General features: G+C 64.1%; 3 protein-coding genes across 6 annotated transcripts; 1 reads left to right on the top strand and 2 right to left on the bottom strand.

Annotated features, from left to right (window-relative positions):
- Positions 1-840: 840 nt before the first annotated feature.
- Positions 841-2,892, top strand: PRR15L (proline rich 15 like). Its single transcript, XM_030509009.1, has 2 exons — positions 841-1,084; positions 1,920-2,892. The coding sequence occupies exon 2, from the start codon at positions 1,932-1,934 to the stop codon at positions 2,235-2,237; it is 306 nt and encodes a 101-aa protein (XP_030364869.1). The 5' UTR covers positions 841-1,084; positions 1,920-1,931; the 3' UTR covers positions 2,238-2,892.
- An 886-nt stretch (positions 2,893-3,778) lies between these two features.
- On the bottom strand, positions 3,779-6,663 carry PNPO (pyridoxamine 5'-phosphate oxidase). Its single transcript, XM_030509008.1, has 7 exons — positions 6,532-6,663; positions 6,096-6,220; positions 5,324-5,423; positions 5,047-5,100; positions 4,662-4,790; positions 4,514-4,584; positions 3,779-4,441 (listed from the first exon to the last, which is right to left on the bottom strand). Exons 1-7 carry the CDS (start codon positions 6,574-6,576, stop codon positions 4,276-4,278), a joined length of 690 nt encoding a protein of 229 aa, XP_030364868.1. The 5' UTR covers positions 6,577-6,663; the 3' UTR covers positions 3,779-4,275.
- A 2,742-nt stretch (positions 6,664-9,405) lies between these two features.
- SP2 (Sp2 transcription factor) lies at positions 9,406-20,392 on the bottom strand. 4 transcript variants are annotated; one of them, XR_003994702.1, is made up of 8 exons: positions 18,813-19,130; positions 16,478-16,553; positions 15,010-15,957; positions 13,822-14,152; positions 12,108-12,193; positions 11,501-11,675; positions 10,675-10,868; positions 9,411-10,375 (listed from the first exon to the last, which is right to left on the bottom strand). XR_003994702.1 is itself a non-coding variant. In XM_030509000.1 (7 exons), the coding sequence occupies exons 2-7, from the start codon at positions 16,538-16,540 to the stop codon at positions 10,275-10,277; spliced, it is 1,812 nt and encodes a 603-aa protein (XP_030364860.1). In that variant the 5' UTR covers positions 16,541-16,553; positions 20,303-20,392; the 3' UTR covers positions 9,406-10,274. The 4 variants fall into 4 exon arrangements, 3 of the variants coding, with proteins under 3 accessions (XP_030364860.1, XP_030364861.1, XP_030364859.1); XM_030509000.1 differs by lacking the exons at positions 12,108-12,193; positions 18,813-19,130 and adding an exon at positions 20,303-20,392 and having other exon boundaries at positions 9,406-10,375; XM_030509001.1 differs by lacking the exons at positions 12,108-12,193; positions 18,813-19,130 and adding an exon at positions 20,307-20,389 and having other exon boundaries at positions 9,406-10,375.
- Between the last annotated feature and the right edge of the window lie 1,323 nt (positions 20,393-21,715).

Raw genomic sequence — 21,715 nt, 5'->3', positions numbered from 1 at the left:
CCCAGCCGCTCCTCGGGGGATCCTGGGTCCGTTGGGGGATCCCCAGTGGTCCAAAGCAGATCCCACAGAGACCTCTGGGTGCCCCAGCACAGAGCCGGGATCCCTGGGAGGCACCCAAGCAGGTCACAGGTCCTATAGGGATCCCCAGATGCCCCCAGAGGGTGTCCCAGATCCCTCAGGGAGCGCTTAGTGCCCCAGCACAGAGCCAGGATCCCCCTGGGATCCCCAGGAAATCCTGGGTCCCTTGGGGGATCCCCAGTGGGACCCCAGAGCAGATCCCAGATTCCTTGAGGATCCCCAGCCGCCCCCAGAGGGGACCCCAGGGCCCACTGGGTGCCACAGTGCAGGTCCCAGATCCCTCGAGGATCCCCAGTCACCCCTCAGGGGATCCTGGGTCCCTTGGGGATCCCTTTGCGGGGGCGGGGAGAGGACCCAAAGCAGATCCCACATCCTTCAGGGATATGGGAACAGCACCAAGATCCTCCAGGGACCCGCCCGCCGGGAGCAGCCACCCCGGGGATGCCCACGGTGCCTCCAGCACCCCGGGGACACCGTGGACCCGTGGCGGGGGGATCCCTGGGTGTCCCCATGGGATGTGCCACCGGGGGGAGGTGGCAGCGCGGGGACCCCCCTGTCGGGTGCCCGCGGGACAGCAGGAGCCGGGGGGGGGGCAGCAGGAGGCAGGAACCGGTCTGGCAGCCGCTGGTTTCGGCTGATCCCACCGGCAGCCCGAGCCGCGCTCCCGCCTCATGCCCTTAACCCCTGCCTGCCCGGAGCGCGCCATGTGCCGCCGCGGCGCCCGCCGCGCACAGCGGCCCTCGAGGCCGGGGGAGCCGGGGCCACGGGCAGAGCCAGCGCCCGGAGCCGCCGGGAGCCGGGGCCGGGGCTCAGCCCCGGGTTCCCCCGTCATGAATATTCAGCCGTTGCCTGGCCCGGCCCCGCTGTTTGCTCACGCAGGAGGGGTTTGGTCGCGGGTTCACCTTGACCGGCAGCAAACGGGGCAGTGGCAGGTAGGCAGATCCCAACCGGAGCCATCCCGGCACCCCTCGAGCTGGGCGGCTGCAGCAGAGACCGGGAAGTGCAGGTACCAGGGAATGGGGTGTCCATGGTGGGGAGCGGGATGTGGGAATCACCAGTGCCAGCGCCAGGGCATGGCACAGCCATGGTTTGGTGGCAGATCCCACCTGGCTCTGGCACGAAGGGGCATGGAATTGTGGGGGGACACAGCAAATGAGCCCTGGGGGACACCAGTGTCCTGCCCTGGGGTGGTGGCCGCAGTCTTGGTGTCCTTGTCCCCTTGTCCTGGCACCTGAAAGCGATGCCAAAGGCACCACCCAGGCGGAGCTGAGCGCCATGAGGCCATGGAGCCGTGTTGGCCCCCGGGGTAGGGATGGAACGCTGGGAATCCCCTCCCTGCCGGGGATCCCGTTTGGCTCCTGTGCTCGGGAGCTGCCTTCCCTGGTCCCTGCCCTGGAGCCACGCTCGGCACTGGAGCCTTCCTGGATTGCCGGAGCCTTCCGGGCAGCAGCCTGGGCCCTGCTGCTGCTCCCGCCTGTCCCTGCAGCAGGGCTGGGCATGGGGCAGGGACCCCTGGCAGCGACCCCGGCACCTCCCCAGCTCCCACCTGCTTCCCAGATCCTCTTCCTGTTTGCTTACTGGGCTCACTCCCTACCCACTACTGTGGCTGATCCGGCGGCTCCCGGCGGAGCATGTCCCCGAAGCTTGGCAATGCCCAAATCAGCGGAGCATCCCTCCCGGCCCTCCTGCCCTGTGTCCCTTATAAGCAGAGACAGCAGGAGAACCACCTTTGGCAAACACGGCACAAACCGGCAACCTGTATCCCTCATCCATCCCGGTCCTTGGCTCGGGAATGCCAAGGGACACCCCAGGAGGGATTCCAACCCCCATCTCCATCCCAGGGCGCAGCAGCGATGGCCGAGAGCCACGGCTGGTGGAAGCTGACGTTCCTGCGGAAGCGGCAGTCGACACCAACGGTGCTGTACGAGAGCCCCGACAGCCACGGTGCCAGCACCGGCGCCGGTGCCAGCCAGGAAGGGCCGGGCCAGGAGGGGCCGCCCGGGTTCACCGCGCGGCTGGAGAAGCTGGTGGACAAGAGCAGCAAAGGCAAACACGTCAAGGTCTCCAACTCGGGGCGCTTCAAGGAGAAGAAGAAAGTGAGGGCGACGCTGGCCGAGAACCCCAACCTCTGCCCCGGCGGCGAGCAGGAGGAGAAATGACCCGGATCGTTGTCGCCTTCCGGGAATGCCGGCCCATGGGGATTCAGAAGGGGAAATGACTGGTGTTGATTGAAGGGCCAAGCAAAGACCCTGTTTCATTGCAGCCACCGGGCTTGCAGCACCCCAGGGCAGAGGGAGAACTGGGAATCAGAGCCAGGAGCCTCTTGGACTGGAGGAACCCCCTGAGCACTGACTGGTTCATACTGGGATGATGATGCTCACCCTGGTTGCTTGCCACGGAGCACCAGAGCCCATCGCTCACCCGGTTCTACCACAGCTCTGATCCCATTCCCAGTCCCCTCCTACCCATCACTCCTGCGGGGGCAAGACCTGGGGACCCCCCCGGCTCATCCCCAAGCCCAAGGGGCTGCGTGGCCATGGGCAGAGCCACTGAGGCAGAGCCAGTGACGCCGTGTCCTTGCCAGGATCACCCCCAAAATGAAGGATGTGACACATAGGGAACAACCCTATGGGCAAAGTCCCCCCTGAGCTGCCTCCATGGGGGGCTCCGGGCTTCCCAGGAGGAGCCAGATTCCTGCTCACACCCGGGAATCACTGCCTGATCCCGGAAGCATCCCAGAGCCAGGCCGGGGGGTGTTGGGGTTGTCAGAAGCTGATAATTAACTGGTGTTAATAAACGGGGTGTGGAAGCAAAGGCCGCTTGGAGCAGGGGGAGCTTGGGGACCCCTCAGCCCCAGCCTGGCAGAGCCAAAGGTGCCAACACCGGGAACCCCCAACCCTGCAGAAGGGGGGACACGGGGGCGCCCGTCACCGGTGCTGCCACCCTGGGGTGCCCTCCCCTTGTTGCTGGGTGCGGCCGAGCCTGAAGTCAACAGGAGCAACCGCTTCCCAGCTATGACAAAAGGCGGATGGTGCCAAGTGCCGGAGTCCAACCCCCCCCGTTCGCTCTGTTTGCTCTGCCCCGGCTCACAGCCTGCTCTTTGTCCCCAAATCATCTGGGATCCTGCCCCAGACGGAAGGGAGGGAGAGCAGGGAGGTGTCGGCATGGATTTGGCGCCCATCGGCTCAGCTGCGCCCATCCCCGTGGCATCTGGGCTCCCAGCGCCGGGATGGGTGGGAGACAGCAAAGCCTCACCCCAGCAAAGCCCTCCCCCTGCTCCTCCCTGGGACACGGAGCTGCCACCTCGTGTTGTCCCACTGAGGTGACGCTGTCACCTTTGGTCCCACCATAGCGGGGTAGTCACAGCTCCGAGGCCACCGAGCGAGCGGGTGACAGCAGCACACGGGGTGTGATGACCCAGCTCCCACCACCCCGGTGGGGTCAATGTTCCCACTGTCCCCTCCCACTGCCACCCATTCCAATGGGATCCCCATCCATGGGGCACGATCCTGCCCCGAGAGCCAGTGACCGGGAGAGCAAACACGGAACCAGGGAGGGTGAAGGTGATGGGGGGGACGTGACCCAGGGGACCGAGGGCGGCAGCACCCCATGGGGCCGGGATCCCCCTGGCTGCACCGGCTCTGGAGAGCGCAGCCCAGCCCCATGTGGGTAAATATTAACCAGACCCACTGCACAGCGCTGCAACGATTGGGATTTATTATGTCCAAGCTCGGACAAGCAGCTGGAGCAGGGGGGGGAACAGGGAGAGGAACCCCCAGACGAGCAGGTTGGGGTCCCCTGTAACAGCAGGGAGATGGGGTATGGTGGTGGCAATGCACAGCCACGAGCACGGGTGGCGTTAATGCCACGATTAAATAAGTTATTACACACAATTAAACCAGTTCTGGCACACATCGCAGGGCTCGAAGCACGAGGTGGTGGTGGCAGTGGCACGACATGGGCAAATGGGGGGGAGCACTGGGGTCTTTTTTCATCCATCCACAACCATGAACATGATGAATTAACCGGGAGCAGTTGGGGAAGGCGAAGGGGAAGGAGCCGGTCAGTGGGGCTGGAGCAGAGCCCCCCCACCAGCACCCCCAGAGCGCAGCATGGGGCAGGGCAGAGCGAGGGCAGCCCCGCTCCGCAGGGACAACGCTCCCGATGGGGCTGACGCGGCCGGGGACAACGGCGGCATCAGGGCGAGAAGCGCTCGAAGACCCACTCGCCCTCCCCGCGGTGGGTCATGGAGCCCAGGGGCTCGGAGCCTTCCCGCAGCCGCCGGAAGACGATGCGGTCGTGCAGGCGGTTGGTCTGACCCTGCCAGAACTCCACAACCTCTGGGTGCAGGATGTAACCCCCCCTGGCAGAGGAACACGGGGCTCAGGGGGGTTCAGTGGGGAGCAGCATCGTGCCACCAGCCCCCAGCACTCACCAGTACGGCGGCTTCGGCACCGGCGCCTCCCGGTACCGCTCCTCCAGCTCCGCGTTCCTCTTCCTTAGATACTGCAGGGAAAGCGGGGGAAAGGGAGGGAAGCGCCGGTGCTCCCGGCCGTTCCATGGGGAACGGGATGGCTGCTCACCTCCCTGTCCGGAATGACGGTGCTCTGCCGGCTGACCACAGCCCCGATCTGGCTGCTCTTGGGGCGGGAGTGGAAGTACCGCTCCGATTCCTCCTCCGGCAGCCGCTTCACCGAGCCCTCGATCCGGACCTGTGCCGGGCACCATCACCCCGTCAACGGCTGCTGATGGGGCCACATGGACCCCCAAGGGAGGAACTGCCCTGACCCCCCAATAATGAGCACCTCCCATCACGTCTCATCCCCCGCAGGAGCTGGGACCCATCCAAGCATGAGCCCCATCCAAATGTGAGCCCCAAAATCCCACCCCATGTGGGCAGCACCCACATGCCAAGGGCCTGACCATGCTCCCTCTGCTCCCCCATATCCCTGGGGGAACAAGACTCACCTGCCGGTTGAGGGGCTCCCAGTAGAAGACCAGTGAGGCAAAGGGATTCGTATCCTGGGGTGCAGCAGGGAGAAGATGTGAGTGACCAGCACCGCTCCTGGCTTAAGACCAGAGGAACCCAAGGGCAGGACCTGCCTGTGCGCGGTGCAGGACCCAACCCGGGGCTGCTTCCCTCCTTTGAGAGCCACAGCCCTGGTGTAAAGGGGCTGGAAAGCTGCTGTGCCCTCCCCGTGCCCCCCCACCCCGGCCCTGGAGCACCCCATAGCTGCAGCCTCACCAGCTCCTTCCCCTTACGGCTCTCGTGGTTGGTGAAGAAGCGGAAACCATCCTGCCCAAAACCCTTCAGCAGCACCATGCGGGCCGAGGGCTTCCCGTCCCTGCGGAGGGATCATTGAATCACATGGAATGGGTTGGGTTGGAAAGGATCTTAAAACTCATCCAGCTCCAAACGCCTGCCACGGGCAGGGACACCTTCCACTAGAGCAGGTTGCTCCAAGCCCCTGTGTCCAACCTGGCCTTGAACACTGCCAGGGATGGGGCAGTCACAGCTTCTCTGGGAAAAGTCTGTGCCAGCGCCTCAGCACCCTCACAGGGAAGAGCTTCTGCCTCAGAGCTCATCTCAATCTCCCCTCTGGCAGGTTAAAGCCATTCCCCTTGTCCTGTCCCTCCAGGCCCTTGTCCAAAGCCCCTCTCCAGGTTTCCTGGAGCCCCTTTAGGCACTGGAGCTGCTCTAAGGTCTCCCCTTCAGGAGCCTTCTCTTCTCCAGGCTGCCCCAGCCCAGCTCTCTCAGCCTGGCTCCAGAGCAGAGCTGCTCCAGCCCTCGCAGCAGCTCCGGGGCCTCCTCTGGCCTCGCTCCAACAGCTCCACGTCCCTCTGGTGCTGTTGCCCCAGAGCTGGATCAGGGCTGCAGCGGGGGTCTCCCCAGAGCACATTGGACGGGGACAATCCCCTCCCTCGACCCACTGCTGATGCTCCCTTTGAGGCTCACCCCTCTCCACCCTGCCCAGGTCCCAATGAGAGGGCCCCCCCTATGCCCCCCACGTCCTCACCTGGTGCAGGTCGCCAAGCACATGGCATTGGCCTCGCCGATGTCCGGGCAGCTCACGGCCTCCTCGAACCAGACTCGGAACTGCTGGATGGGCTCACGGAAGGCCAAGTGCTGCTCCTCGAAGGCCTGGGGACACGGAGGACACGGTAACGGCGGGGGGACACCCTGGTCCTTGGGGACACCGCCACGGCTGGGGGGGGGGGCACATCAGACACAAGCACAGGGGATGGGGTGACCCCAGCTCCAGGGGTGCAGCCAGGGCAAGGGGGGGGGACCCCGTGTCTTGGGGACAGCCGGGGGAGGGTCACCCCTGTCCCACGGTCACCACCAGCACGTGTGTGGGTCACTGCAGCCCTCGGCCCAGCCCGGGGCGGGTGTCACGGCGGCCCCAGGTCACAGCCGGACCAGGGCCCCGTCGCTCCCCGCCTTGCCCGCACCTCCTCGTCCCCCCGGTAGCTCTTCCGCAGCGGCCCCAGGTCCATCCCGGCCGGCGGGCGCCGAGCGGAGCCGAGCGGAGACAACCGGACCCCCCCCCCCCCGCCCCTCCGCGGCCCCGCAATGGTCCCGTCCACGACCACGCCTCTCCCCTTCACACAGCCAATAGGAAGCGCCCGCCACAGTGACGAGCACGGAGCGCTTGGAGCCGATTGGAGGAGGAGGGGGCGGGACGCGGAGACACGGAAGGAGTGCGGGGGGCTGTAAACAGACACGTGGAGGGGCTCTTAAAGGTACCGCGTCCCCGCGGGGACGGGGCGGGGGGAGCCGGGGGAAGGGGAACACGGGTTGCGGGGGAGGACGGGACCCTGGAGGGGGGCAATGGGGACACAGCTGGGACAAGGGGGGGTCAGGGGGGTGCCGGGCTCCGCCCCCTGTCCCCCCTCCAGGACCCCCCATCAGGGTGAGCACATGGGGGACCAGGACCCCCCAGCCCCAGAGCCCGCCACTCCCGAGCGGGGCCGCGGCAGGTACGGGGCAGGGGCACATCCCTGTCACCCCCGTGCCCCCCACACTGACCCCGCTCCATCCGCGGGGTGGCCGAGGACATCGCGGCCAGGAGGAGACCTCGGCGGGAGCCGGAGGCCGAGGTCGGGAGCTGCAGCGGGCGCCGGCGGCCCGGGACGAGGCTGTTCCGCACCGTGACCACCACATCCGGCAGCGGGAGGTGGAGACTCGGCAGCTCCGAAGCCGCGTCCGCAGCCTGGAGGAGGAGAACGACCTGTTGTCATCCGGGAGGGACTTTTGGCCACCGCTGCCACCGGCACCAGGACCCTGCTGGTCTCGGGCACCGGCTGCATTGGTAACGGCAGCAGAGCCGGGTGTCACGGGATGGGTTGGGTTGAAGGGACCTTGAAGCTCATCCAGCTCCAACCCCTGCCCCGGGCAGGGACACCTTCCACTAGAGCAGGTTGCTCCAAGCCCCTGTGTCCAACCTGGCCTTGAACACTGCCAGGGATGGGGCAGCCACAGCTTCTCTGGGAAAAGTCTGTGCCAGCGCCTCAGCACCCTCACAGGGAAGAGCTTCTGCCTTACATCCAGCCTGAACTTCCCCTGTTCCGGTTTGAACCCATCACCCCTTGTCCTATCACTACAGTCCGTGATGAAGAGTCCCTCTCCTACATCCAGCCATGGGGACCCGGTTTGGGGGTGGCACTGGGACAGATGAAGGGACAGGGGACGGAGGGGGACAGGGATGTGCTGTCGGGGCTGTGCCTGGTCCCCCCTGCCCATGGCTGAGCCCCCGCTGTGACTCCATAGGCGTCACTGACAGCAACGTCCAGTTCCTCAAGCGGCTGCTGGGGAGCAACGTGGCCGCAGAGGTGGGTCTGGATCCCCCCGTGTGCCTGTGTCCCCATCCCTTGTGGCTCCTCGCCCCACAGAGGCTGTGCACCGCAGCCATGGGTCTCCCCAGCACCCATCCGCAGCAACCCCGCTCTGTCCCCACAGGTTGGGGGGCTCCAGCCCTTCTCCTCCCCTGGCCCCGGGGAGCAGAGCTGTGCCCCGGCCAACGTCCCGCAGAGCCCCCCCAGCTGCTGCCTGCCCGGAGCCCCCAGCCCCTGCCCTGGCTCTGAGGAGGGGCCCGGCCACCCCCCGGTTGCGCCCACCGACACCCCCTGCCTCTGGGAGCAGAGCGGGGGGGACACGCTGCCCGGTGACCCCCACGCTGGGCATCTCCTGTCAAGGTGGGTGGGGGCTGGACGGGGCTCCTGGGGTCCTGCCAAGGCTCCTGGGGTGCCACTGGCCACGGGGCTGTGGTTGGAGCAGAGGGGACACAGGAGAAGTGGCCCCAAGGTGTGGAGGGTGTCAGGGTACCCCAGGGCTGGCCCCAGGCTCCATCCAGGACCCAGACGAGAGCTCCCCACCTCAGGAGAACGGGAGGCCCAAACTGGAGCTGGTGCCGAGCCGGGGGGCCCACATCACCCACCCGCAGCTCAATCACCTCTCGCAGGTCCCCAGGGACAAGCCCAAGCTCATGACCCGGCGCCTGCTCCGTTACTTCTTCTCATGGGAGACACTGGCCCGGTCCTCGGCCACAGGGCAGCTCATCGCCCACAGCACCACCATGGAGCATCCCCTCTGCCTGCCCCTACCCATGGGCAGCGCCATCAAAGGGAGGGGACCAGGAGGGCGGGATGGGGTGGGGGGTCCCATGGCCACGGTGCCACCCACAAGTGGGGTCTGAGCCCTGCAGAGCAAGTCACCACCATGCGCAACTTCAACGCCGGCATCAACAGCAAGCGCAGCACGTCCCGGCGCGCCGTGAAGAAGCTGGTGGAGAAGATGGGGTGAGCTGAGACCCACAGCCGAGGTCCACGCAGAGGGGATGAGCCCAGAGGTCTCCCTGGTGCCGCAGACAGGGAGAGAGGGGACCAGGAGGGATGTGCCGGGATGCTGGGATCGTGTCCTCGTGGTTATAGAGGGGCTGCGGCTGGAGGATTCACCCTGCAGGTACCAACTGGGTCAGCCCCACGGTGGTAGAGCCCATGGCCGCGTGTCCTGCTCGCTCCAGCAGCGGGGAATGGGTGCTGGCAGGGATAAGGGCTGGTCGGAGCAGGGTGACGCTGGTGTCCCTGAGCGCCACAGGCAGATCCAGCAGCCACGGCCACCCGTGGTGGCAGAGCTGCTCCCGCACGCAGCAGCTCCACACATCCAGGCCCGTTTTCCTGTAAGGAAGTTCATTTCCAGCAATATTTGGGATTCCTGTTAATAAACCCACGTGGTTTCTGGCCGAGGAAGCCGGCCACAGTTGGCTCTTGGTGCCCTGGTCACACACGGTGCCAGCTCAGGAGAGAAAGGACCCTGGTGGCACACGCTGCAATGGATTTGCCTCTGGTGACTAAGTTTATTTAGCAAGGAAAGCTCCCGGCTGGCTCCACGGTTACAGTTCATCGAGTGTAACAGCCCCGTCACCTACTGCAGGAAACAACCCTGGGCGGTTACAACTCCAAAATAAAGTGGATTTGGTTTAATTTAAAAGCTCAAAAATAACAAGCCATATGGTTTTCTTTTCAAAACATGTCGTAAACACAAAAGCAATAGAATCTATGGTACAATGTACACTATACACAGGGGAAGGAGGAGGGCAGCAGGGGAGGGAAAGGGGCTCACGTCCCAAAAGTGGGTAAGGAAATGCCACGTCGCTTGGTAAAGGAAAAGTGGGGAGAGAGAAATCAGTGGAGGGAAAGGAAAACCAACTCTTCGGTGTCAGAAAAGAAAGCAATGTTAGGAGAAAAAGGGGGCAAAAGGGGCAGCAGAAATTAAATAGGTTCCAAAGAGTGCTCACAATACACAGTGTTCGTCATCGGGAGCAGGGAGCGTAAGGCAACGATCTCCATAGAAAAAAAGGGACCTTCCAAAGGGGTTATATAGATATTTATAGCTATTTATAGACTTTAAATATAAAGTAGGAATGTGCTGTGGAGCCTCTCCCAGCCCGCCCGCGCCGGCGTGTGCAGTCCCCTCCGTACCCGGCTCCGGACCGCTGCTGGCTCCCGGGATGCGCAGGCAGGGTCGGCCCCTCGCACCCTTTGGAAGTGGCTGCTGCTGCGCGGTGGCATCGGCCAAGGGCAGGAGGATGTCCCTGAGGGCTCCTCTCCGTGGCACTGGTGACACTGGAGTGCTGCTGCTGGGTGGTGACCCCTGGCTGGGCTCTGTCCGCTCAGCCGTGGGGCAGCTCCTGGCCCTACAAGTTCTTGGTGACCAGGTGGGTTTTATAGTGCTTCGTGAGGTGGTCGCTCCGCATGAAGCGCTTCTGGCACTGCGCGCACTCGAAGCGCTTGTCACCTGTGGGGCAGAGCAGCCGTGGGTCAGGAGGTGACAGTCACCGTGTCACCGACCTGCTTTTGTCCCCGCATGCCCCACCAGGACGGGGTGGCAGCAACACCCCTACAACAGGTCCCCATTGCAGCCCCTTCCCCTGTCACCCACCACCAGGGCCCTGACCAAGCTCTCCAGTCCCTCCCAGTCAAACTCCCCGGGACAACTTGGTGGCAGCCCAAAATCATCCCAGTCCTTGTCCCAGCGCATCCCCACCAGGCTCAGCACGGGCTGGGACGGGATGTGGGGGGGGTTTGGGCACAGACCTGTGTGCGTGCGAGCGTGTCGCTGCAGCTCGTCGCTGCGTGTGAAGCGCTTCCCGCAGAACACCCAGTTGCAGACGAAGGGGCGCTCGCCCGTGTGCAGGCGCACGTGGGCCCGCAGCAGCGACGTCTTGCGGAAGGTCCTCCCGCACTCGGGGATGTGGCAGATGTGCTTCTTCTTCCCTGCGTCGCCCGGCCTGCGGGGGGAAGTCATGGTGAGAATCACATGGAACGGGTTGGGTTGGAAGGGACCTTAAAGCTCATCCGGCCCCAACCCCTGCCACGGGCAGGGACACCTTCCACTAGAGCAGGTTGCTCCAAGCCCCTGTGTCCAACCCGGCCTTGAACACTGCCAGGGATGGGGCAGCCACAGCTTCTCTGGGCACCCTGTGCCAGCGCCTCAGCACCCTCACAGGGAAGAGCTTCTGCCTCAGAGCTCATCTCAATCTCCCCTCTGGCAGGTTAAAGCCATTCCCCTTGGCCTGTCCCTACATCCCTTGTCCAAAGCCCCTCTCCAGGTTTCCTGGAGCCCCTTTAGGCACTGGAGCTGCTCTAAGGTCTCCCCTTCAGGAGCCTTCTCTTCTCCAGGCTGCCCCAGCCCAGCTCTCTCAGCCTGGCTCCAGAGCAGAGCTGCTCCAGCCCTCGCAGCAGCTCCGGGGCCTCCTCTGGCCTCGCTCCAGCAGCTCCACATCCCTCTTGTGCTGCTGCCCCAGAGCTGGATCAGGGCTGCAGGGGACAGCGGATGGGGACAACCCCCTCCCTGGACCTCCTTAGCCTGGGGGACGGGTGCTGGTCCCGCAGGGCTGCCCCGGTCCCGCTCCACACTCACTTCTTGTCCCCGTCCTTGCAGTTGGGGCAGGTACACGCCATCCGCCGCCTCTTCTCCCCAGGTTGAGCCTCTCCGGACAGCGCTTGCTCCATCTGGAGCTGGATCTGGGTCGGGCTCAGGCCGCTGATGGTCAGGTTGTTGCCGGACACATTCTGCACAGTGAGCTGCTGCTGGCCTGGGGGGGGAAAAGGGGGCAGTCAGGTTCTGCCCCTCCGCTCCGGGGGGGGGGCCACCCCCCCACATCCAACCCCTGCTCCTCACTTGGGGATGGCTGAAACCCTCCGGAGGTGGCTGGATGGAGGAAAGACCCCCCCATTGCACATGGGACAGGACACCCCAGGTCTCAAAGCCCCCAGCCCCACATGCAGCACTGCCACAGCCCCCCCCCACTGCCCCGCCACGTGCTGGGCCCCCCCCGGGGTGGAGGTTTTGGGGAGGGAGGGGAATGGGGGGGGCCGGTAAGTCCCTTTTTTCTGAATATACTGTGCGGTTTTTCAAAGTTTTCGGTTTTTTTTGACCCTTCGGGGTGGGGAAAGGACCAAAGAGGAAACAAAAAAAGAAACTTTGAAAAAACGTGCAATATATTGATCAAAAAAACGGGACTTACCCCGGACCCAAAGGGCCGCTCCACGCTCGGGCGCCACGGAGGCGGCAGCCTGGGCCCTGCACAGCACCCGGCAGCCGTGACGGGGGCTGGAAAGAAGAAAAGGGGGGGGGGGGTCAGCGTCAGCAAGCGGGATCGCTGCTCCCGGAGCAGCCGCAAGGACAAGGAGGAGCGGAGGGAAGGAGGGGAGACAGCAGAGAGGGGAGGTGGGATCACAGAGGGGGGGCGCAGGCAAGAGCAAAGGTGCCACCGTGTCCCCTGGGAGGGAGAGCGCGAAGCCGAAGGTCTGGGCAGCCCTTTGGAAGCGCTGCTGCATCCGGGCTGAGACCGGGCTCAACTCATTGCACACATGGGCAGCACCCAGCAGGTCCTACTTGTCCCTTCCCCAGCCGCGGCTGCAGCGCAGTCCCTGCCCTGAGGCCCAGCAGCAACATCTGCCTGTGGCATCGCTCATGTCTGGCCCCATGTTCCCATGCAAAGCAGCAATTAAACACCCCCTTAAAGCAGCCCCGGCGAGGACGGTGGCTGCTGCGGCGCAGGGAACCACACTGGGCCCTGCTTTATGCTGACAGCGTTTGGTTAAGCCGAGAAAGAACAGCTTCCAACTGCAAAACCCAGCCAGGGCTCCTGCTGAGGGAGAAACCGCCACGAGGCAGCAGGTCTTTCTGGATCAGAGAGCAGATAAAGCTCCCTCAGACACAGCTCCCTCCCCTCGGCTCCCCGTGGCACCCACGCCACCGGGATGGGGCTTGTGGGGCAGGACAGGAGGACAGAGGTGCCGCTGGGACCTGCCTCTGCTGGCGGCTGTCTGCGGCTCACAGGCTGCTCCAGCCAGCGCCACATCTGGCTGCTTTTGGCTTAAGGCACTTGGCCCACAAAGGTGAGGGGTTGGTTCCCCCTCTTGGAATGGTGATCCCTCGCTACAGAGCCTGTGTGTGTGGAAGCAGCCCTCCCAGTCTGGCTACTGGAAGCCCAAACGAGCAGCCATCGAACCCAGTGGACGCCAGGAGATGTCCCAGCGCTGGGACCTGGCCGGGGGGTCTCTGGAAGGGGCTGCTGGTGGGAAAACCCTGGTGCACCACGTCCCTCTGCCTGCCTGGTCCCAGCTCTCGGGGAGAAACACTGGCACAGGGTGCCCAGAGAAGCTGTGGCTGCCCCATCCCTGGCAGTGTTCAAGGCCAGGTTGGACACAGGGGCTTGGAGCAACCTGCTCTAGTGGAAGGTGTCCCTGCCCGTGGCAGGGGGTTGGAGCTGGAGGAGCTTTAAGCTCCCTTCCAACACAAACCATTCCATGAATCTATGTAAAAATAAGGACCCCCATCTCACCCAAGGGGCTGAGCCTCCCCCTGCCCTGAGCTCAGAGCAAACAGAGCTGGTGTGGGCTCAACCCTGCCCTCAGACGTGTCCTGCGGCTCGGCACAACCGCAGAGCCCGACCCTGCAGGCGCCTGCCTCTACAACCCGCCCTCCCTGCCACAGCTCAACCAGGAGAGGCTTGGACCCAGCCAGCACAAGCACCAAAGAGGCACCTTACGAAACCCTCGGGGGCTTCCGAGAGAACTTGATGACATTTAACAATCAGCAACACTCAAACCTCAGGGCACGAAGGGCATCTGTTTATAAAGCTACAAGAAGCAGCCAGCTGCAAAGCAAAGCGGTGCTGCTAGCACGGGGGGCTTTGTGTCCCACATCCTGCCGGCCCAGCAGGCGCAGCCCACCTCCGCTGTTGGTGATGGTGACGGGCACGCCCTGCACTTGCACGCCGTTGATGTTGATGGTCTGCATGGCCTGCGCAGCGGCCGCCAGCTGCGCCGCGCTCAGGCTGATGATGCCTCCGGCCGGCGCGATCTTGGGCAGGGTGCGCTCCTTGCGCACGGCGCCTTTCCTGCTGCTGCTGCTGGTGCTGGTGGTGCTGGTGCTGGAACCCCCCGTGCCGGCGCTGCGGGACACGGGGCTGCTGCAAGAGGTCCCGGATGGAGCCACTGTGATGGCCGGAGCTTCCTGGAGCAGCACGGTCTGCAGCTCGCCCGATGGGGTTTTGAAGTAGACCTGAAGGGAGGAGAGAAGAGGGGTGAGACCAGCCACTGCCACCCCACAGAACCCTGCTCCATCGTCCCCACACAACCCTGGGCCTGCCATAAGCCATGGAGCAGAAGTTGTCCAAGCATCTAAAGACCCTTTGTGGGACTCCTGAAGGAAGGTCCCAGCTTTGCGTGGCAGCAAAGGGCTGCTTTGGCCTTGCAGCCAAAGGCAACGCTAAAGACACAGTGCGAGAGGCTGTGAGCCCCCCTCTCCCAGGAGCTCCTGAGCAGGCTGCCTCATCCCAACCCCAGCTGCTGGCACAGCAGAGCCTCCACGGACACTGTGCTCCTACAGGTCTTTCCAGTGTCTGAAGAGGGCTACAAAGATGCTGGAGAGGGACTCTTCATCAGCGACAGGGCAAGGGGTGATGGGCTTAAACTTAAACCAGGGAAGTTCAGGTTGGATATAAGGAAGAAGCTCTTCCCTGTGAGGGTGCTGAGGCGCTGGCACAGGGTGCCCAGAGAAGCTGTGGCTGCCCCATCCCTGGCAGTGTTCAAGGCCAGGATGGACAGAGCCTTGGGTGACATGGTCTAATGTGAGGCATCCCTGCCCATGGCAGGGGGTTGGAACTGGATGAGCTTAAGGTCCTTTCCAACCCAAACCATTCCATGATGCTATGATAAAAGCTGATGGCCGGCAAGCGAAAGAGAACCACTGTGCTCCCAACCCTTCTTAAGACAGCAGAGAATCTACAAGAGCAATGCTTAAAGTGGATGCTAAGCTGGGAATCTGGTGGCTTACAAAAACCTTTCAAGCTTTCTAAAAAGCTTGGGTGAGGAGAAACAGTGCAGAGACCTCGGGGAGGGGGATGTGGGAGGTGGTACCTGGGTAGGAGTAGGTTCCGTCGTTTGGATCTGGAAGTTCTGGGAGGGTTTTTGGGGGACGGTGGGGAGCGTGGCAGAGGCGGCCTGGACCACACGCAGGGCCTGCTGCGGGATCTGCACCACTTGGGGCTCCTGCTTGGGCTGCACCACTTGTACCTGCTGCACCACGGCCGGCTGGCCGGAGCCGGGGCTCTGCACGATCAGCAGGTTGTTGCCCGCCTGGATGATGTTCTCTGCCGTGGTCTCTATCAACACCGTCTCCACCTGCTCGGCCACGGCCACCGCGGTGGGCTGGGTGGGTGACATGGCTTTCTTCCGAGGCTTTTTGGGGGGTTTGGAGGAGCTCTCTGCCAGGAGCTGAGCCTGGGCGCCCGGCTCGGCGGCGTTCACCAGGTTGTTCACGGGCAGGGTCAGAGTCACGTTGCTGCCACCGCTCAACTTGACCACGCTGCTCGTGCCCTGCGCTGGGGAAGCTCCTCCTTTCTGCACCGGAGCCGGTTTGATGGGCACAGGCTTGTGAGAGGAAGAGGAAGGGGTGAGGATGGCTTGATTCGTGCCCGGAATAATCTGGATCTGGTTAGGCTGGACCTGGATGGTCTGTCCCCCTGTGGCCTGGATCTGAGGCACTGCCTGGTACTGGATGTTGGTGGTGGACGAGCGGGTCCCCTTGTTGATGACAGTTGGGTTCTGGATGGCAAAAACCAGCTGCCCCCCGGGGTAGGAGGTGCTGACCTGAGAGCCCTGGATCTGGAAGACGTTGCCTTTCGACGACAGGATCCCAAAGCTGTTCTTACCGGAGCCCAGGGGCAGCGGAGCAGGTTTGATGGGGACGAGCTTGCGCGGCGTTGGCTGAGGAGGGGCAGGAGGAGTCACGACGGCTTCTGCTGCGGGGGGACCGATCTTGCTACATGTCGCTGCGAGGAGGGCGAGAGGAGATGGTTGGGAGTCCTGGGGAGCAAAGGAGGAGATGGGCACGTTAGAGACACGGATCTGTGCCACACACCTGGAGATGCAGCCAGTGCAGGAAAGGGCACACACTGTCCAAAGCGATCCAGCCCATGCCAATGAGACACCCCTTGTTAAGGGAGCTGCTTAATTACCCCCCACACACATGCCTTAATGAACCCCCTCATGCTGCTTTCAGCCATCAGGATGGTGACCACCTTCTACTCGTGTGCCTGCGTTCTTCCAGCTTACAAAGCTGCAAACACCCTGCAATGCTGCTGGTATCACACACCCTGGAGTGTCCTGGGCAGTTTTAATTCCAAGACCACCTCGTGGTATCAGCTCCTAACGTGACCCACGAGGAAACCACACAGGAACAACACTCCAGAAGAGCTGGGAACAAGCCCAGAGGGCAGCTCCCAGCCCTCCTCCTGACCCTGCGATGCTGGCTGTGGCGCAGCAGCAGGGGCTGAAGGCCGTGGTGGTGGCTGTCCTGCAGCCCAGGACGTGGCCCTGCGCTCACCTGGGCGCTGGAGGCGGCCGGCTGCAGGTATTCACTGGGGCTGACGGCAGCAGTCGCAGCCATGCTGCCTCTGGACCTGCGAGGAGGAAGCACAGACACGGAGCAGTGAGACCAGCAGCGAGGGCTGAGAGCGCAGCACAAGGCCCCCCATGCCCGAGGGGCTCTCCCGGCGCCTCCCTGCATCCCCCCAACACACACACACGCCTTCAGCAGGGGGGGGTTACAAAGGGGCCAGAGAAATCCCATCATCTCATCGTGTTCTCCCTCCATTCTACCTGACCTTTGCTTGCCAGCAAAGGGAAACACCAGCTCAGCGAGCAACCGGCTGCAGCCCTCACCTGAGCCGGCCTCCCAGAGCCCATCACCACCCTGTCGAGCCCGCTCACTTCAGGGACAGGCATTCCCAGCGAGCCAGCAGCTTCCCGGTCCCCAGCCCGCGCTGTCTCCCTGCCACTTGTCTTTCTAACTTTGGGAATCCAAAAGGAACGGAAGAGTTTTGGGGTTTTGAAGGTACCAAAGTGTGGGTTTTGAAGGCTGGAAAAAGCTTGGTTCTATTATTTCGGCACGGTGGTGGTGATGAATGTTTGTAAGTCTCTATGGAATTAAAGGGCACTTCAGGGAATAGTGGGGGAATGTGAGGATGGGGGTGATCCTTTGTCCTTTCCTTGGGAGTCTGGAATCTCCAACACTCATCCCTTCTGCTGCCCCGAGCGCTGCAGGGTGGTGACACTGAGGCTGAGGCTCTGCTTGTCACTGGGGCAGCTACAGGAGCTCCTTTTGAAAGGTTTAAGCCAGCAAAGACAGGGAAAGAGGCTCCTAAATCCTCACCCTGTGCTAAACCTTTTGTCCTAGGAAGATATTTCAGCCCCGACATCTCCTTTGGCAAATTCCCCTGTCTCCCCCATCCCAAGGCTCAACACCTTGATAACATTTGCCTCCATAAGGTGCCAGGGAGAAGGTGTCTGAGCTGGAGCGCTCTTTATTACGGCTGCTGACAACGTCCTGACTTCACACGGGGAATTACAGCTCTCTGGGGAACGTGGATACTTCAGGTTCACTCCAAAGCGCAGCCCCCCATGGCGTGGACAACGGGAAGGCAGTGCTGTGGGGTGCTGGGATGCAGGAGCAGCGGGAAGCACCGGCACCACGCTGCCTCGTAACACATCACACCAGCCACCAAACCAAGCCCCGCGAGAGGCTTTCTGTGCCCTACAGGGCCCGGGCAGAGCCGCTGTTTAACAGCCTCAGCTCCTGCCCCGGGAGCTGCAGGACATCCAAGGGACAACACGGGCGGCAAAACCAAGGTGCGGGGCTTGTTTAAAGGGAGCAAACTCCACGCTCCGGCAGCATCGCCCGCAGCGGAGGCGAGAGGCATCAGCAGGGGCTGGCTGAGGGCACCATCCAGCTCCCGACCTCAGCAAGGGCGAAGCTGACCTTGCTGGAAGCAGCACCCGCTGCCAGCACATGGATGCAGGAAGCCCGGACACAAGGCACGTCTGCTTTGGGAAAATAAGGGGGTTCCTTCACTCTGAGGCTGTCAGCAGCGGGGACAGCGCTGGAGCTCTGCGTGTTGCTGCCCCACACAAGGGCTGGTTGTCAAGTCTCGATCCAGCTTAAGGCTGTGAGAAGAGTCCTGTAGGTAATTGGGATGCAGGCGATGCTCGCATGGAACCAGGGAGGGAGCCCTCAGCTCCTCATCCATCCCACACGGAGCGAGCCAGACGCCTCCTCGCTGGGAACACGGAGCCTTTCACTAAGCAGGGAGCACTAAGAACGGGAGCCCCGAGCCAAGTCACCAAGGAGCCCGCTTGCCCGCGGCAGGCAGCTCAGCCCCCGCTCCTCCCCAGGCTCCTGCACAGCTCTGCCATGAGCCAAGCACATAAATCCCCCGGGAAGGGTCAGCTCAGAGCCCCCGCATGGGAATTCCTCGCCCCATTCCTTAGCAAAGGGCATCCCATTCCCTGGAAGCCGCTCGCTGTGGCAGCCTCCCGGAGCAGGAAGCATCAGGCGCAGCGAAGGTGCCTGCTGCTAAAAGGCTGGTTTCTCCCCTGAAAGCTGCCCAAGCTCAATGGCTGCACCCTCCCTTGCAGCAGAATTAGGGCACTGCTGAGGATTAAGAGCCCTGACTCTGACTAAAGAGCAATGCTGAGCTGGCCGGAGCGACACACACACATTCCAGGAGAGATCCCATTAACCCGGACCAAGGCGGTGGGATAATGAGTGGGGGAGCGGAGCCGGGCGGCCTGATCCCTCCACCAGCTTCTCACTTGTCCAATTGAGGTCCCAAACCCAGCAGCGACAGTTTCACATCCCGAGGCTGCAACGTGCTAGAAACCCGCTCCCAGCACAGTGAAACCAAAGCGCATGTTCGGCCAGGATGGAAGCGGGAATGGGACCAGTGCTGCCTGCAAGGAATGCTTTGGGATGGGCCCGGGGGGACACAGCCCCTCCGGAGGGGCAGGAGCCCCCCTGCAGCCCCAGCACAGACATTCACCATCGCTTGCTCCGTGTCACACACTTATTCGTGCTCTAAAGGACTGGTCCAGTTTTGCCTTTCCCTAACCCCGCAGCCAAGCCTCAAGCATGAGAGACTTCTCTTTTAGGCAATTCAAGAGCACTAATTCCTAAAAGCCACTTTTTCCCAGCCCTCCTCCTCTTCCTCAGCTCCTCACAATGTGCTTTTGTACAGGAACCATCTCCGCGCACAGAGAAGCACCATTCTCCTCAGCCCCTGCCTGCCCTCACCCCTGTGAAAGGACGGAGCAACCAAAACCTGGCTCCGGAACTGGCGCCTTCACGATGCTCCTCAAACGAGCACAACCCAGGCTCGTTCCTACCCCAGACCTCGCGTCCTCACCACCCCCTGTCCCGCAGCTCCAGCAGCGCAGGCGCTTCCATACAGCCCCAAAACACCCTTTTGGGGGGGCACTGGAGGAATTCGGGGTGGTTTAGACCCTGATTTCAAGCCTTATCAATGCGATTTCCTTGTTACCTTCTCCCAGCCCCCTTCCAAGAGGAACCCCCACAGCAACGAGGGGACTGCACTTAGAGGGGAGGCTTTGCTCCCCATCTGCCTGATGGAGCTGGTTTTGGGGGTGACCACGCTCCTGTCAGCACCCGGTTTAAGCGCAGTCACACACCTCACCCGAGTTTTAATTCACCCCTTGAGCACGAAGGTGAATCAGGGACCCCCCAAACCCACGGAAGTACCCGGCAACTGGGCACGAAGCCTCCCCTGGGCTCACGAAGGGCACGGGGCAAGGAGCGGCCGCAGCCCAATTCAAAGCCGGGCGGGGCCGAGCTCCGGCACCCGCGTATTTACACAGTAGCAGCAGGAAGCGGAGCCGAACGCGGGGGTAACGCGGCTCCTGCCGCTGCGGTTCAACCGCCCTGCCCGGGCCCGCCTGGCACAGCCACTGCCCGCCCCGGGCCCGCCGCTGGGAGGGGGGGGAGGTCCCGGTTCAAGGGGAGGAAGCGGAGAAGCGGCTCAGACACAGCCCGGGCCGAGGGGTACCGGCCCCCCCCGCGCCCCCGGCACCCGCAGCCCCGCAGCGGGGCTCACGGCCCCCCCCGCGCCCCGCACCCGGCCCGGCCCCCCCCGCGCGGCGGCTGCCGGCGGTCCCCGGGGAGGCGGGCTGAGGGCGCCGGGCCCGCCCCCGACCGGGCCCCGGCCCCGGAAGCGCCGCCCGCCCGCCCGCCCGCCCGGCGCTCGCAGAGGGCGGGCCGCGGAGGCCGCGCGCCCCTCCCGGGCCCGGCGCCGCTGCCGCCGCCGTCCCCCCTCGCGCCGCCGCCCCCCGCCCGGCCCCGCCGCGGGCCCGCACAGACCGGCCCGAGCGGCGGCGGCGGCTCCGACCCGCTCACGGCGCCATCTTCCTCCTCCGGGGCCGCCCGGGCACCGCCCGTGGTGACCCGCCCTCCGGCGGGCTCTCAACCAATCCCCGTTGGGCTCGGCGGCGCGCTGGCCAACAGACAACCAGATGTTTCGCCGCCAGCCAATCCGCCGCGGCTTGGAGCTTGATGGGCAGCTCGGCCGAGCAATAGGACACGTGATGGAGTGACAGCTCGGCCAATGGGCGCTGGCCCTCCGATGTGACAGACGGAAGCGGGGGCCCAATGGGAGGGCAGATCTCTGATTGATAGCGCGGCTGGCCAATGGGAGCGAGCTCAGCCTGTCACCGCCCGCTGATTGATTGACAAGCCTCAGAGGGGGCGGAGGCGGATGTCCTCGTGGGCGGAGCCACACAACAGCCGCCTGTCGATTGGTCGATGCACGTTTGATTGACAGGCAGAGAACACAATGGGAGACCAGAGGCAGCCGAGCTCCGCTTCTGATTGGCCGAGCTCTCCTGGAGGGGTGGGTCTGCATCGTTGAAGGCTGATGACGGCAGCGGGGTCCCCGCGGGGGTGTCCCGGGGATCCCCGCAGGGTCCTACCGCCCCCCCCCCGCCCCGGGGACCCCCCGGCCCCTTGAGGGTGCCCCGGGACGGGACCCTCCCGGTGTCGTCCCCCCCCGGTGCCACCGCCGGGCGCAGCACCTGTGGGGCCGGGGGTGCCGCCGGTGCTGGCCCCCCACGTCGGTGGAGGAGGACACAGGACTTAGCGCTGCCCTATAAGTGAGCCCGGGCCGGGCTTCACCCCGCAGTCTCAGATGGGGAAACTGAGGCACGGGGAGGGGGGTCCTGGCGCCCGTCACCATGGGGAAGCCCCAGCACACGCACCCCCCCAGGCTCTGCACCCCGAGGCGCGGGGGGCAGTAGGTGGGAAAGCGGGGTGGGGGGCACCCCAAGCCTGGTGGCACCCAGCCCCACTGCCCCGAAGGACCCCATCTCCCTGCAGGGATCGGGGTGATCACTGGGGGTAGGGCTGCCCCAGCCCTTTGCAGGGGTTCAGATCGTCGGGGGGTTCATGGTCCTCAGTCGCCTCGCGGGATTTGGGGTGCTTGGAGGGTGTTGGGGTGCCCTGTCACCTCGCAGCAGTTGGGGTCCGCAGTGCCCTCAGGGGGGTTGGGGTGCTCAGGGTGCCCAATCCCCTCACAGGGGTCAGGGTGATGGAGGGGGTCGGGGTCCCCTGTATCTTCAGAGGGATTTGGGTGGTTGGGGGGGGTCAGGGTGCTTGGAGGGTGTTGGGGTGCCCAATCCGCTGCAGGGGTCAGGGTGATAGAGGGGGTCAGGGTGCCCAGACCCATCGCAGAGGTTGGGGTGCTGGGGGGGGTTCAGGGTGCCCAGTCCCCTCGCAGGG

Source organism: Strigops habroptila, chromosome 19, assembly GCF_004027225.2.
Source record: "Strigops habroptila isolate Jane chromosome 19, bStrHab1.2.pri, whole genome shotgun sequence".
NCBI lineage: Eukaryota > Metazoa > Chordata > Aves > Psittaciformes > Psittacidae > Strigops > Strigops habroptila.
The sequence above is the reverse complement of the archived record's forward strand: the minus strand, read 5'-3'. Positions and strand labels throughout refer to the sequence as shown.